This window comes from Apis cerana, linkage group LG3 (genome assembly GCF_029169275.1).
Source record: "Apis cerana isolate GH-2021 linkage group LG3, AcerK_1.0, whole genome shotgun sequence".
NCBI lineage: Eukaryota > Metazoa > Arthropoda > Insecta > Hymenoptera > Apidae > Apis > Apis cerana.
This window is the reverse complement of record NC_083854.1, coordinates 4,570,160-4,583,559: the sequence shown is the minus strand read 5'-3', so window position 1 is coordinate 4,583,559 and position 13,400 is coordinate 4,570,160. Positions and strand designations below refer to the sequence as shown.

Below are 13,400 nucleotides of genomic sequence, written 5' to 3'. Positions count from 1 at the left end.
ATAAGAATAAAGAAAAATAATTTTAAAAAATGTTAAAATTTTAATTTTGATTTATAATATTTTTTCCTTTATGTTCTTTCTTATGTTGTTTTGTTTTATTGTTCACAGGAGATTTTCCTCCCTCTTTGCACTCTAGGTGTGTTAATTGTGGTGAAAGTATTACCACCGAATCCAAACTATCCCGCAATGACAACACAAAGACAAGAAGGTGGTATATTCGAGACATTCAATGGCTACAAGAACAATACGATAGCTGTTGTTCCAAATTCAACAGAAACTTTGGTATATGTTCCTGTATTAACAATTTTATCTGTATTCTCAATGTTCAATTTCTATAATATTTCCATTTTAGGCCTTTTTAAATTCAATGAATGCTCTATGGTTATCAATGTGGGATTATCCTGGCAAGCTTCCTTTAAATTTCATGGTATTTGATACGAAGGATGATTTGCAAGCAGCATATTGGAGAGATCCATATAGTGTTCCCCTAGCAGTAATCTTCGAAGATTCTCAACCTATATCTCAACATCTCTTGTAATATTTAATAATATTTAATTTAAATAATCAATTGCATTAACTAAAATTAAGAAATTTAAATGCAATTATCTAATTTATATTAGATATGAGATAAGAACAAATCCATCATATACGAATCCACCTTCGCCGACTGAATTGTATTCTGCCCCAGTTACTTGTCGGAAAGATACGAGCCACTGGTTAGGTGGTGTATTGTCAATAGAGACTGGTGGATCATGTCCTGCGAATAATTATTTGCACTCAGGTTTCTTGGCGTTACAAATGATAATGGACATTACAAAGATAAGAGTATGTTTCTTGATATTTTAGATTAACTCGTAATCGAAAAATATTTTATATTGATTTAAATCTCTATATTAACAATTTTTAGTTAGATACGAGGAATACAGATATAACTGTACCGGATATTAAATTAGAAATGTTTCCTAAAGAAGCTTTCACCGCAGGTAAAGATGTTAAATTATAAAATAAGTTAGTTTTAAAATAATTTTTTCATCTTTCTGCATATTGATTAAAAATTAATGAATTTTTTAAATTATATAATTATAATAATTATATAATTTAAAATTTATAAAAATTATAATTTATAAATTAAGTTTATATTTAAATTTCTTGCTTTTTTTATTTTTTTTTTGATATTATTTTTTTTTTCATGTTTCTAAGAATATTTTTTATTTAGACTGGATGTTGGCCTTTAGAGTTGTTATACCACTTTTTATGGTCCTGGCCATTTCACAATTTGTTACTTATCTTCTGATCCTGATAGTTGGTGAAAAAGAAAAAAAGATTAAGGAAGGAATGAAGATAATGGGCCTAAAAGATTCGATTTTCTGGTAAATGAATATTATTTATAAAATTTTTTACATTGAAATGTTAATATATAGTAATATATAAAATATTAATAAATTTAAAAAATGAAAATTTTTAAAAATTAATTAATATTTTTATTTCAGGTTATCATGGTTCATTATCTATAGCGTTTTTGTTTTGTTACTTTCTGCTGTCGGAGTAATATTACTTTTTACACTACAAATGTTTCAACACACACACTTTTTACCAATATTTCTTTTAGTAGTACTATACAGTTTCTCTATAATCATGCTCGCTTTTATGATAACACCTTTCTTTGATAAGTCACGAGTAAGTATTTTATTCATATTATTGTATTATTATCGTATTGTTACTTTATTAAATTAATCTTAACTATTTTTATCAGACTGCCGGTGTACTTGGCAATTTCGCAGTCACAATAATGAGCTTGATGTACTTTATTCAAGTCTTTGTGAACGATTCTAGTTCTGTACCATTTTGGTTGGTTTCTCTTCTTAGTCCAACAGGAGTTGCTTTAGCTATGGATAAAGTTTGTATTGGAAGAAAATAATGTATTTACGAAAAAAGATATATTCTATATAAAAATGTTTGAATTCTTTTACAGGCGCTTGTATTAGATTTGCAAGGAGAAGGAGTTAATTTTGATAATCTTTGGTCAGGTCCTGGTATACCATTTGGAGGAAGCCTTATTATGATGACATTAGACATAATTCTCTATGCTTGCTTAGCTTACTATTTTGATTGTGTCATACCAAGTATGTTTTTTAAAAATATAATTTGTTATTATATCCATTAAATTATTAATAACGAATTAAATATTAAATATATAATTTAGGTGAATACGGAACGAAAAGAACTCCTTGGTTTTGCTTCACACCTGAATTTTGGTGTCAAAGAAAAGCTCCACGGGTGAATTTTATTAATAATAATAAAGAAACGAATATAAAAATAAAAAAAAATATATTTAAAATTGTATTTATAGGTACCATCATCAAATGGTGAATCGAACTCTTTTATTCCTGGTGAAGAAATTAATCGCGATGTTGAACCAGTAGTGCGTGAAATGAAAGGTCGTGAAGCAATTAGAATAGTTGATCTTTACAAATCCTATCAAAAATGTCGTAAACCAGAAATTAAAGCTGTAAATGGTATTAATTTAACGATTTACGAAGGCCAAATCACAGCGATACTTGGACACAATGGAGCTGGCAAAACTAGTCTTTTTAATATATTAACTGGTTTGACTGCACCTACCGCTGGCACTGCCTTGATTTTTGGTTACGATGTTCGGGATTCTAATGATATGCAGATGATCAGAAGTATGACGGGCGTTTGTCCACAACATGACATTCTTTTTGATCTTCTTACACCTCGCGAACATCTTGAATTTTTTGCTGCTGTACGTGGTATTCCACGATCAATGATTGAACACGAGGTAACATAAACAAGTTATATAAAAAATTTTTTTATAAATTATGAATAACAAATTATATTTGATTATTTTTAGGTGAATAAAACTTTAAAAGATATCGATTTAACTGAGAAGGCAGATACTTTTGCAAAATATTTAAGCGGGGGACTGAAAAGGAAATTATCCGTAGGTATCGCCATTATCGGTGATCCAAAAATTATTATTCTGGATGAACCTACAGCTGGAGTTGATCCTTACTCCAGAAGACAGATGTGGTCTTTCTTACAATCTAGACGTCACGGAAAAGTGATTTTACTGACGACTCATTTTATGGATGAAGCAGATATACTAGCAGATAGGAAAGCAGTTATTAGTAAAGGAAAACTAAGATGCTGCGGTAGTTCTTTATTCTTAAAAAATAAATTTGGCATTGGATATCATTTAACGTATGTCCGACATTTATTAAAAAATGAAAAATGATATGATATAGTATAATTAATAAATATATGTTTGTTGATTTCTTACAGATTAGTACTTGAAGGAAATGCAAGAGAACACGCTATTACTAGATTGGTAATGTCTCATGTTTCAAAAGCAGAAAAAGCGAGACGTCATGGCCGTGAACTGAGTTTTATTTTACCTCATAATTCAGTAGAAAGCTTTGCACCACTTTTTTCAGCTATAGAACATGAGATTAAAACTCGATCAAGTAGATTGGGTATTAGTAGCTATGGAGTATCGATGACTACTCTAGAAGAAGTATTCTTACATTTAGAAAAGGACGAAGGTCCTGAATATACGATGGATAATTTATCAAAAAAAATGGTGCGCAATCGTGCATTAAGTAGATCCTTATCATTACAGTCGAAAAGCACTTCTTATCAAAGTTTGCAAAATGAAGGTGTTACTGTCCAGAATGATGGTCAAGCAAAAGGTATATTCAATTTAATATTTTTAAAATATTAGAAAGATTATAATGTGTTAATTTCATTTTTATTTTACTGTAGAGGCAGGAGATTTACCGGATGGCGTTCATAGTGATAGAAACCCTCCAGTTCTCGGCCTCGGATTAGACCCCATAAAAATTCGGCCTAATTTCATTCAAACTTTGTATGCTATGCTTCGCCTAAGAATACTCAGGCTTTTTAGGAACATTCAGTTATTATATTTCACTATCGTTGCGCCTCTTTTTTTGATAGTTCTTGGCCTTCATTTACATAGCATTCAAACAGTCGAGATCAAAATGCAATCTCTTAAATTGAATAACGGTATATTTTGGAATAATTGTATCTTAATAAATAATTTTTATCTGGATTGAATATTTTTTTTTTCTTTTTGCTTTTACAGATACTTATGGAAATCAGACAAAAATTTTGTACACAAATAGTACTGACCACGATATCACAGATTTAATCGATGGAATAGGTCAAGATGTAAAATATATTAAAGAGTACCACGGAAATTTTGCAAATTTGTTAAAAATCGCACCACATGTTGCCGCTTTCAATATCAATGAATATAGTCTATCTAAAATCAATTTAATTATCGCATATAACGATACTATGCAACATTCTCTACCAATCTTGATAAATTTATTATCAAACACTTATTATAGGTATAATTAATAGTTCAACAATATATTGCAAATTTAAATAATTGTATATAAAATTCATTTATTTTCTTCTAATTAGGTTGATCTCAGATAAAGATAATTTAACACATATTGAAGTTAAAACACATCCTTTCCAACAAACTTCTCAGCCACAAGAATTTAATATTGGCACAGCGAGTTCTGCTCTATTTATTGGAATGCATTTTATATTATTACCAATAACCTTAGTTGTAGATATGGTTTATGATCGTGAAGTAAGATTTTTTTTTTATTTTAATCGTATTTTTAAAATAATATATTTATTTTCTTATTTTAGATATTTATATTATTTATTTATATTATATAAATAATTAATAATATTATATATTATAAAACAATATTCCTTATATTCATATTTTTAGATAAAAGCAAAGAATCAACTTCGTGTTAATGGTCTGTCATTTTCTATGTACTTTCTAACATATTTTATTGTACTTATCGGCCTGATGACATTTATAAGTTTATGCATCCTTGGCATCATATTTGTCTTTGATGTGCCTTCGCTTCAAGAAATACCAGCACTCATTACCTTAGGTGGTCTTCTGATGCTTTATTGTCCATCATCCATTCTATTTTCGACGTGTTTGAGTTATATTTTTGACAAGATGGATTCAGCTCAAAGTATTTTACCCAATATTGCTACGTTCTTTGGACTTATACCATTTATACTAGTCACAACTCTTGATATGCTAGGTCTTAGTAAGTTATATTTCAAAAATTATTATTTATTCATAGAAATTCATTTATTTAGATGTAACTTCCAATTTTTATTAAGAATTATATTTATAAATTAATATTGATTAATATTAATAAATTTTTTAGGTGGGACAGCAGCATTCGTTTTACACGTAATTTTTTCTTTATTAAACACATTATATATACCATATGCTGCAGTATATTATGTAGAAAGAGTACATATAATGTGCTCTATTAACGCTGCTTGTCATCATCTAACTATGTCCGATTATTTAACCACGGAAATCATTTTAATGGCCTTTGGTGTGCTTCTGCACTGTCCGATGTGGTTTTTCGTACTTTTATTATTGGATATTAAAAAAACTGGTGGTAATATTGGCGATATATTGAAGCATTTTTTGGTTAGTATAATTAATATAATAGATTAAAAAATTAAATAGATATTTAATTTATAAAATAAATAAAATTTATTAAAATTATTTATTAAAATTTATTTAATTTAAAATAAAATTTAAAATAAAAGTTTTTTTATCTTCATAGCGTAATGGTGGTTCAATCGGTGAAGAAATAATGGAAAATTCTGATATTGGAGAACATGAAGATGGAGATGTTAAAATTGAAAGACAGAAAGTTTTTAATCTTATTACTTCATCATCTGTTCAAGAACCACCTGTAGTTTTAGTACAGGTATTATTTTTTATTATATATTATTTTATTTTTAATATTTTTTAATTTATGTATATATATATATAATTGAATTTATTATGTTTATTAGAATTTAAGAAAAGAATATCGACAAAAGGAGTCAGGATCATGCAGTTGCTGTTCGAAACAAGATGAAGAAGCTAACCAAATACAACGAAAAGTTGCTGTAAGAAATCTATCATTAGCAGTTGAACCAGGAGAAGTATTTGGATTACTTGGTCACAACGGTGCTGGCAAAACAACAACAATGAAAATTATCATAGCAGAAGAAGCAGCAACTCGAGGGAGAGTACAAATTGGTGGTCATAATATTAATTCCAGTATAACAGAAGCTTTTAAACAAATGGGATATTGTCCCCAACATGATGCTCAATGGAAGAATATTACTGTCAGGGAACATTTAGAATGTTACGCTGCGATTCGTGGTGTACCGTGGGGAGATATTGACAGGTGATGATAAGGATAATATCTAGATATTGAATATTTCGGAAAATATTGAATTCAAATTATTTTAATAATTATAAAATTTTTAAATATATATTTAGTTAAAAAATTATTGTAAAATAAAACTTTATATTTCAGAATTGTAGATTTATATCTTACTGGTTTGCAAATTCATGAGCATGCCGATAAACAAACTCAAGAGTGTTCAGGTGGAACTAGAAGAAAACTTAGTTTTGCTATGGCAATGATTGGAGGTCCAAAAGTTGTTTTAATGGATGAACCCAGTGCAGGAATGGATCCTAGATCTAAGAGATTTTTATGGGATACAATTCTTGCTAGTTTTCAGGTTTGTTTTTCTGTTAAAATTTTTAATTTTTTATTAATATGATTGTTGATGATAATTCTTTTATGAATAAATTTATTATACAATAGGGTGGTAGAGGTGCGATTTTAACTACTCATTCAATGGAAGAAGCTGATGCTCTCTGTTCCAGAGTGGGTATAATGGTAAAAGGAGAGTTAAGGTGTATTGGTTCTACTCAACATCTGAAGAATTTATATGGTGCAGGCTATACTCTTGAAATGAAACTTTTAGGCGGTGATTGTACACCTACCACACCTTCCGGTGATAGAATTACAAGTTTGAAGGAATTTGTTTCCAGTCTTTTTCCAGATGCAACTTTAGAAGAAAGTTTTGCTGATAGATTAGTTTTTGCTGTACCCCAACATGCAGTTAACTCGCTGGCCGAGTGTTTTATGCAATTGGAGAAAGGTAAACATCAAATAAATAATTAAACCATTAAAAGTTCTTAATTTAATAATTTAATTGATATTTCGAATTTCAGCCAAGCTTGAATTGGATATTGAAGAATACAGTTTCAGCCAAACTACTTTGGAACAAGTTTTTCTTAAATTTTCTCACTATGATGAATCTAATTCGGGAGAATGATAACTCACACAAATGAATGTGTTTATTCTCATGTGTTATATAGTGAAATACTCATGGAACTGCTCAATTTGTGCAAAAAGTGTAAAAAAATTATTCTTATTGGAAGAATTAGTGTTTTGTGTTCTCACATAAATATTATTGAGAATGAAGTTAAACAAAGTTAAAAAAAAGATTTCTGCATTCTAAATATCAAAAATATTCTAATAATTACAAAAGAACTTTATGTCTTTGAATGCAGATTTTGAAGGTATAAATTCTGTTTTGACTCGACAATTTTGTGAATGAAAAAAAACATATTTTTACGTTATACATGATCGACCTAATCATTAAAAATATTAGATATTTTTTTTTGTGTCGATATATTGTTGCGTTTATCAGAATTAACAATGACTTCCTGAGGTAATTATCGTGAGATAAATGGACGCATGTATAAAAATTAATTGAGCTGTAAATAGAAAATCGTGTAATGTGCAAACTGTAAACGATTTATTCGATTATCAGCAAAAATGCAGTACTAATACTAATACTTTAAATAGTAATATTCATAATTTTTAAATTACATTGTAATATAGTCTATTATTCGATTCCTATGAATATTATAAATAAGTCTCACAAATAATATTGCTGTGGAATTGGAACGTTATTATCATTATTAAGAATAATAAACATTATTAACAGCGAAAAAAATACAAATCCAAAGATCAATATTAAATTCTTTTTAAATATACTGAATTCAATGGATTATTTATCGATATTGATAAACATAGGAACGTATATTTATTTATTAATATTTATTATTGCTCGCACTTATTTCGAATATTGTTGAAAAAAATTATATCATTATTTAGAAAAGATATGATTATATACAAAACATAATGGGCTGTTTAATTTGTGCATATAAGATAATATGTATTACATATTTATGAATATGTACTCCAATTTACTTATCGTCTTTTCTGAAATCTTTTAAACAAAAAACAAATTATAGGTTGTTAATCTTGCCTCAGTAGCACATAAGACGATAATAATTTAATACGAGATTTCTATAATAGAGGCAATTGAAATTTGATAGGACAACTTGAATATGATAAAAATATATTACAAATAATATTTGATAATCTATATAAATAATTTAATAATTTTAAAAGAATTTTATCGATGTAAAATTATTTATAAATATTTTTAATTTTCTTTTCTATGTTGTAATTAAATTTTTTATCTTCTAAAATTTTTATTTTTCCGAAAAATGCTTTAATTCTACTGCAATTTTAAATAAATGAAATAGTCTGATTAAAACGAGTTGAAACTGAAGTAAAGAGTGAAAATAAAAAAAACAATAATTTTTTATTATATGCATATTTTACGTAAAATTATTAAATTAAACCCATTTTAAAAGTAGACTAATAATAGGATAGAAAAAGCTAGGTATCTTGTTTTATATAATCCGATTTCGAGTAAGCTTTATGCATTACAAATGAAATCTATTGAAAGGATAAAAAGAAAAGTTGAAAAAAAAATATATAGTCTCAAGTTTTTTCCTATTGGAAAAAAGATTTTTTTTAATATTTATGTGCGTACATCTTCCGTAATAAAAATTCAAAAAAATCGAACGGAAGAGAATACTGTTTGACGGACTGAACGAAATATTTTATAGATTATAGTGCATAGGTAGTCAAAAATAAAAATTTCATTGTAAGGGGATATTAATTTTTGTAAATAAAACTCGTTATAAGAAGGATATAGTAGGAAATGTAAAATGAAAAATTATACATGCGCTACCGTGCATTCGCACATTTATAAGGGATTGTGTACGCACAACTCTCGTTCTAGTTAATATCACATCAATATAAAATTTAGTCAATTATGAAATTACATAAAGAAAAGGAAAACTGCAGATAATTTTATGAAAATTATGTATATGAATATATAATATATGCATATTTATATATGAATATGTAAATATATGCATATTTATATATTTATATAAAATATAACATATACATATGTGTATATCATTTTTTAAGAACACAATTATGTTTTAAGTATATCACAATTACAAGATGGGAAAATTATAAACATTCCTAAAGATACTGTTGTGCTGCATTAAAAAGTAGATATAACTTGTATTCACAAATAATTATTTTTTTTGTTTGTTTGTAGTTATACATGATATCTTCTTTGCTCATATTAATCGCCATTTTTTGGCTTTTCCTGTTGTGACTCGTTCACATTTGTCGAATTTTTATATCGATCGATATATATGTATATACACATATAATGTATTATATATATTAATATACATATGGATTTATATTTATATAATTAGAGAATTTGCAGTGAGAGAATTTGCAGTTTTTTGAATTTTCTCAAAATTATTAAACTAAATTATATAAATTTGCGAACTATTCGATATGTTCATAAATAAAACTTTTAATTTAAAATGAGAAACTCTCTTTTATATAAACAATTCACAATAACTTTTATATGAATTTTTATTATCACTGTAAAAATTAATTTTTATTTTTAAAAAGAAAAAATTTCTTTATAATAATAAGAAAAATAGTTATATCAGAAAATTAGAAAATTAATATGAAAATATAGAATTAATAATTAATGTAATCATCTCTTTTACTGCAAATCTTTCAATTTGTTTTAAAAATATTTATATTAATATTTCATAATATTGATTTGAAGTTTTTCTTCAACTTTATTTGAGTGATTTTTATCATTACCAGCTAAAATTTTTTTGTACCACACATTTTTTTTATAATGTAACTATTAAAATATATACAGAAATACAAGAAGCCATTCTTTCATAATCAAACTTCATTTATAAATCAATTATAAAATCGATTTTCATTGGTATATATGATTTTGTAGGAATAATATATACATATATTCGTATCGAGATATTTATAAATTATTGTTAAGTCATCTTTCGTTTAATTGAAAAAATAGACGAAAAAAATTTACACAGTCACACATATACACGTTTACATAATCACACATGCATGTATGCACTCATGCACTGGCGCGCGCGACCGGTCATCTGATAAGGATTTCGTGCTTTTAATAGACGCACTTATACACTCAAAGACATTAAGAGAGAAAGAGACTCATATATAGATACAATTATTAAAAAAAATGCGATTATCATCAATAAAAACTACACGTCAAATATACACCCTATCGATGAACGGTTGACTTTGCGGAATTACATATTTGTTATGTAAAGTAAATGTAATCAATTGGTTAAATGGAAGCTTTTTCACCAATAAAAAGAAATCAGTTAAACATTTAAAAAGTGTCCTTTTTCAAGCGTTTCATGTTTTTTAAAATTAGAATATTATAAAAAAATAAGAAATGTTCATATAATTGCGAAGAGCTTCTTGTTTTTCAAATTAATTTATTGTTATTTAATATATAATTTTAAACTAACTTATAATGATCCGATATATATTTGATCTAAGTAGTATTTGATTAGTAATGTTATGTGCTACTACAGAATATAGAAATAAGTATGATTTCCTTTCAAAACTTTCATTTTCATAAAATATAAATAATAAAAAAATGTTACAAATTTTTTCGATTATTAAAAAGTTTTGTATAAACTATAATTGCTTGTTTTTGAGCACAAATATTTGAATATAATTATTATAAATACATTATGATTTCCGACTTTTAAATTTTTTGATCTATTTTCTTTTTAAATTTAAATTATTTGTATATCTATACATCTACATAAAATAAATTTTTTATGTTTTCAATTATAAGATTTTTAAAAATTATTTACTTAAAAGCAAAACACTTTTCATACAAATTATAATAGCATATTGAAAAATACTAGAAAATTATGAAAAAAATACTGTATCAAGATATAATTAGATTAATTATTAGTATTATTTATTACATTAATTTATATAGTAATTTATTTCTATTAAAGATTTTTAAATAAAAAAAATAAATTTATATAATCTTTTTATACAATTTAAAATACAATAGTTTTCATTAAATTATAATTATAATTGGTTTTAATTTAAATAATTTTAAAAAAATTTTATATTTTTATGCATAAATTAATAATATTTTACATTTTACTAAAAAAGTATTTTGATTATTACATATAGTTAGCACAAATTCTTAATATAAAATTACTATGAAATATATATTTGTCCTCCATTGCATGTTTTTACGTATATATATATACATGTGTATTCAGATATATGTAAGTACTTACATATTACGTGCTTTTTATTGAAAAAGAAACTTGCATATAATAAAAAGTGTTCGTTATATAATTCAAGTAAAATACAAGATATCAAAGGATTTCTGATTACTTTTTAATAATAGTGAGCCTCTTTTAATAAGATATTTAGATAATTTATTTATTAATGATTGCCGATGATAATAATTAACTTTGTAAAAGGACATTAGATCCCTTGCTTTAGATAAATAAATTTATAATATTAAATTTATTGTATTATTGTTATATTGCAATAAATATATGTATACAAGATGATTTACAAAATTATAGATAAAATTTTATTTATAAATAACTCATTTTTTGAGTCTTATAATTAATAAAATACTTGTTAATGTGAATATAACATATTGTATGAAACTAAGTAAATTCAATTTTCATAAAATATTATATAGTTCTGAATGCTGCACATTTTTAATGTTTTCAATTAAAGTGTTTTAAATAATAATATTAATATATTTGTAGGACATTTTTGGATCAAAATCAAAATAAACATAAAAGTTGATATACAAAAATGTTAATTAAAGTATATGTATTCAATTATAAACAATTTAAGTTTACATTAGATAAAATGAGGCAAAAATATGATAGTAAAAATAATAAAAATAATGTGATTTTATCTCTCTTTCTATTTCATTTTTCTAATAAAAACTTAAATTGCTTATTATTTAATAAATAAACCTCAATCAATATTTTTATATTTGTATGTTTTGGCTTTTAAACAAGATATCCAATATATTAACACTTTATATACAATGGTTTTATCAATTATTTCAGTCAACTTAATTTTTTTAAAAATTTAATTTATAATTTTATTCATCAAGAAATTATTCAAAAAACATATAATTCATAAACATAGTTCTTTTTTACTTTCAATATTTTATTTTCTTTAAAACAGTTCCTAAATTTATAATTTATATTCAGATAAAAATATTTTAAAATATTATTATGTAATCTGTAATATTCTAATTTATTATGATAATCTTATATAAATGCAATAACATAACTTTTGTTTATCATAACAACATAATAAAATCTTATTCATAAGAATTTATGAAAATATGTATAATTTAATTCCTTAAAAATGGTTAATGTAAGTATATATTTTTAATTACAGATATCAAATATTAATAGAATTAAGTATTTATTATTCCTATTAATATTTAAACACAAGAAAGATTGTTTAAATATTATATTGTTATCATGAAAAAAAAATTTTAATTAATTTTAATTTAACACTTAAATTAAAATTAAGATAATATATTCTTATGTATTTCAGGAAACATTTTTTACTGTAACTTGATATATTTGTTTTAATTTCTTTAAAAAATGGCATAATTAATTATTATAAATCATTAAAAATATAATTTAAAAGATATATTCTATTTATACTTTAAATCATTGATACATATCTTTTGGTCTTTGTTACAAAATATAAATTACATCATTAAATGATGATTATCATTTTATTTTTACATTTAGGTTTTGTTTTTTTGATTTAGTATTTCTCTTTATAGTAATACATATACATGTATATGTAATACATATAATAATACATCATGTATACAAGTGATATTTTCACATTTTTTTATTTTTTTAATTAAAATATTAACAAAACTAAAAAAAATGACATTAGGCAAAATATAAAATTCAATTAAAGAAATAAAATTTTTAAAATTAACTATTTTTTTTTTTACTTTTCAGTTATATATTTCATATAATTTTGATATAATAAATTACATTTCTACTTTTTTAATAGTTCAATTAATCAGAAAAAAAGATAGTATCAAGTGATTTTTAAAAACTGAAATTTTCTCAATATATTTTAAATATAATTGTTCATAAAAGAACAATTATAAAATAAATGTTTTCATTTTTTTATTATTAAATTATAATATATACTTTAAGTGTCTAT

At 24.5% G+C, this 13,400-nt stretch overlaps 1 protein-coding gene across 9 annotated transcripts in view; it reads left to right on the top strand.

Moving 5' to 3' along the window:
* Positions 1–10,528, top strand: part of LOC107993865 (cholesterol transporter ABCA5) — a 32,129-nt gene extending 21,601 nt beyond the window's left edge. For 8 of the 9 annotated variants that reach the window (XM_062072294.1, XM_017050513.3, XM_017050514.3 and 5 more), the window contains 22 exons: positions 109–282; positions 353–534; positions 621–825; positions 908–983; positions 1,217–1,370; positions 1,491–1,677; positions 1,754–1,897; positions 1,973–2,123; positions 2,204–2,277; positions 2,351–2,803; positions 2,876–3,225; positions 3,307–3,713; positions 3,787–4,047; positions 4,127–4,394; positions 4,471–4,645; positions 4,793–5,129; positions 5,253–5,527; positions 5,667–5,813; positions 5,902–6,281; positions 6,414–6,621; positions 6,708–7,047; positions 7,121–10,528. In XM_062072294.1, the coding sequence (XP_061928278.1) occupies positions 109–282; positions 353–534; positions 621–825; positions 908–983; positions 1,217–1,370; positions 1,491–1,677; positions 1,754–1,897; positions 1,973–2,123; positions 2,204–2,277; positions 2,351–2,803; positions 2,876–3,225; positions 3,307–3,713; positions 3,787–4,047; positions 4,127–4,394; positions 4,471–4,645; positions 4,793–5,129; positions 5,253–5,527; positions 5,667–5,813; positions 5,902–6,281; positions 6,414–6,621; positions 6,708–7,047; positions 7,121–7,224 (5,052 nt within the window). In that variant the 3' untranslated portion in view covers positions 7,225–10,528. Of the gene's footprint in view, positions 1–108; positions 283–352; positions 535–620; positions 826–907; positions 984–1,200; positions 1,371–1,490; positions 1,678–1,753; positions 1,898–1,972; positions 2,124–2,203; positions 2,278–2,350; positions 2,804–2,875; positions 3,226–3,306; positions 3,714–3,786; positions 4,048–4,126; positions 4,395–4,470; positions 4,646–4,792; positions 5,130–5,252; positions 5,528–5,666; positions 5,814–5,901; positions 6,282–6,413; positions 6,622–6,707; positions 7,048–7,120 lie in introns of those variants that run through there. The other variant, XM_062072300.1, reaches the window with a different exon arrangement.
* Positions 10,529–13,400: the final 2,872 nt, after the last annotated feature.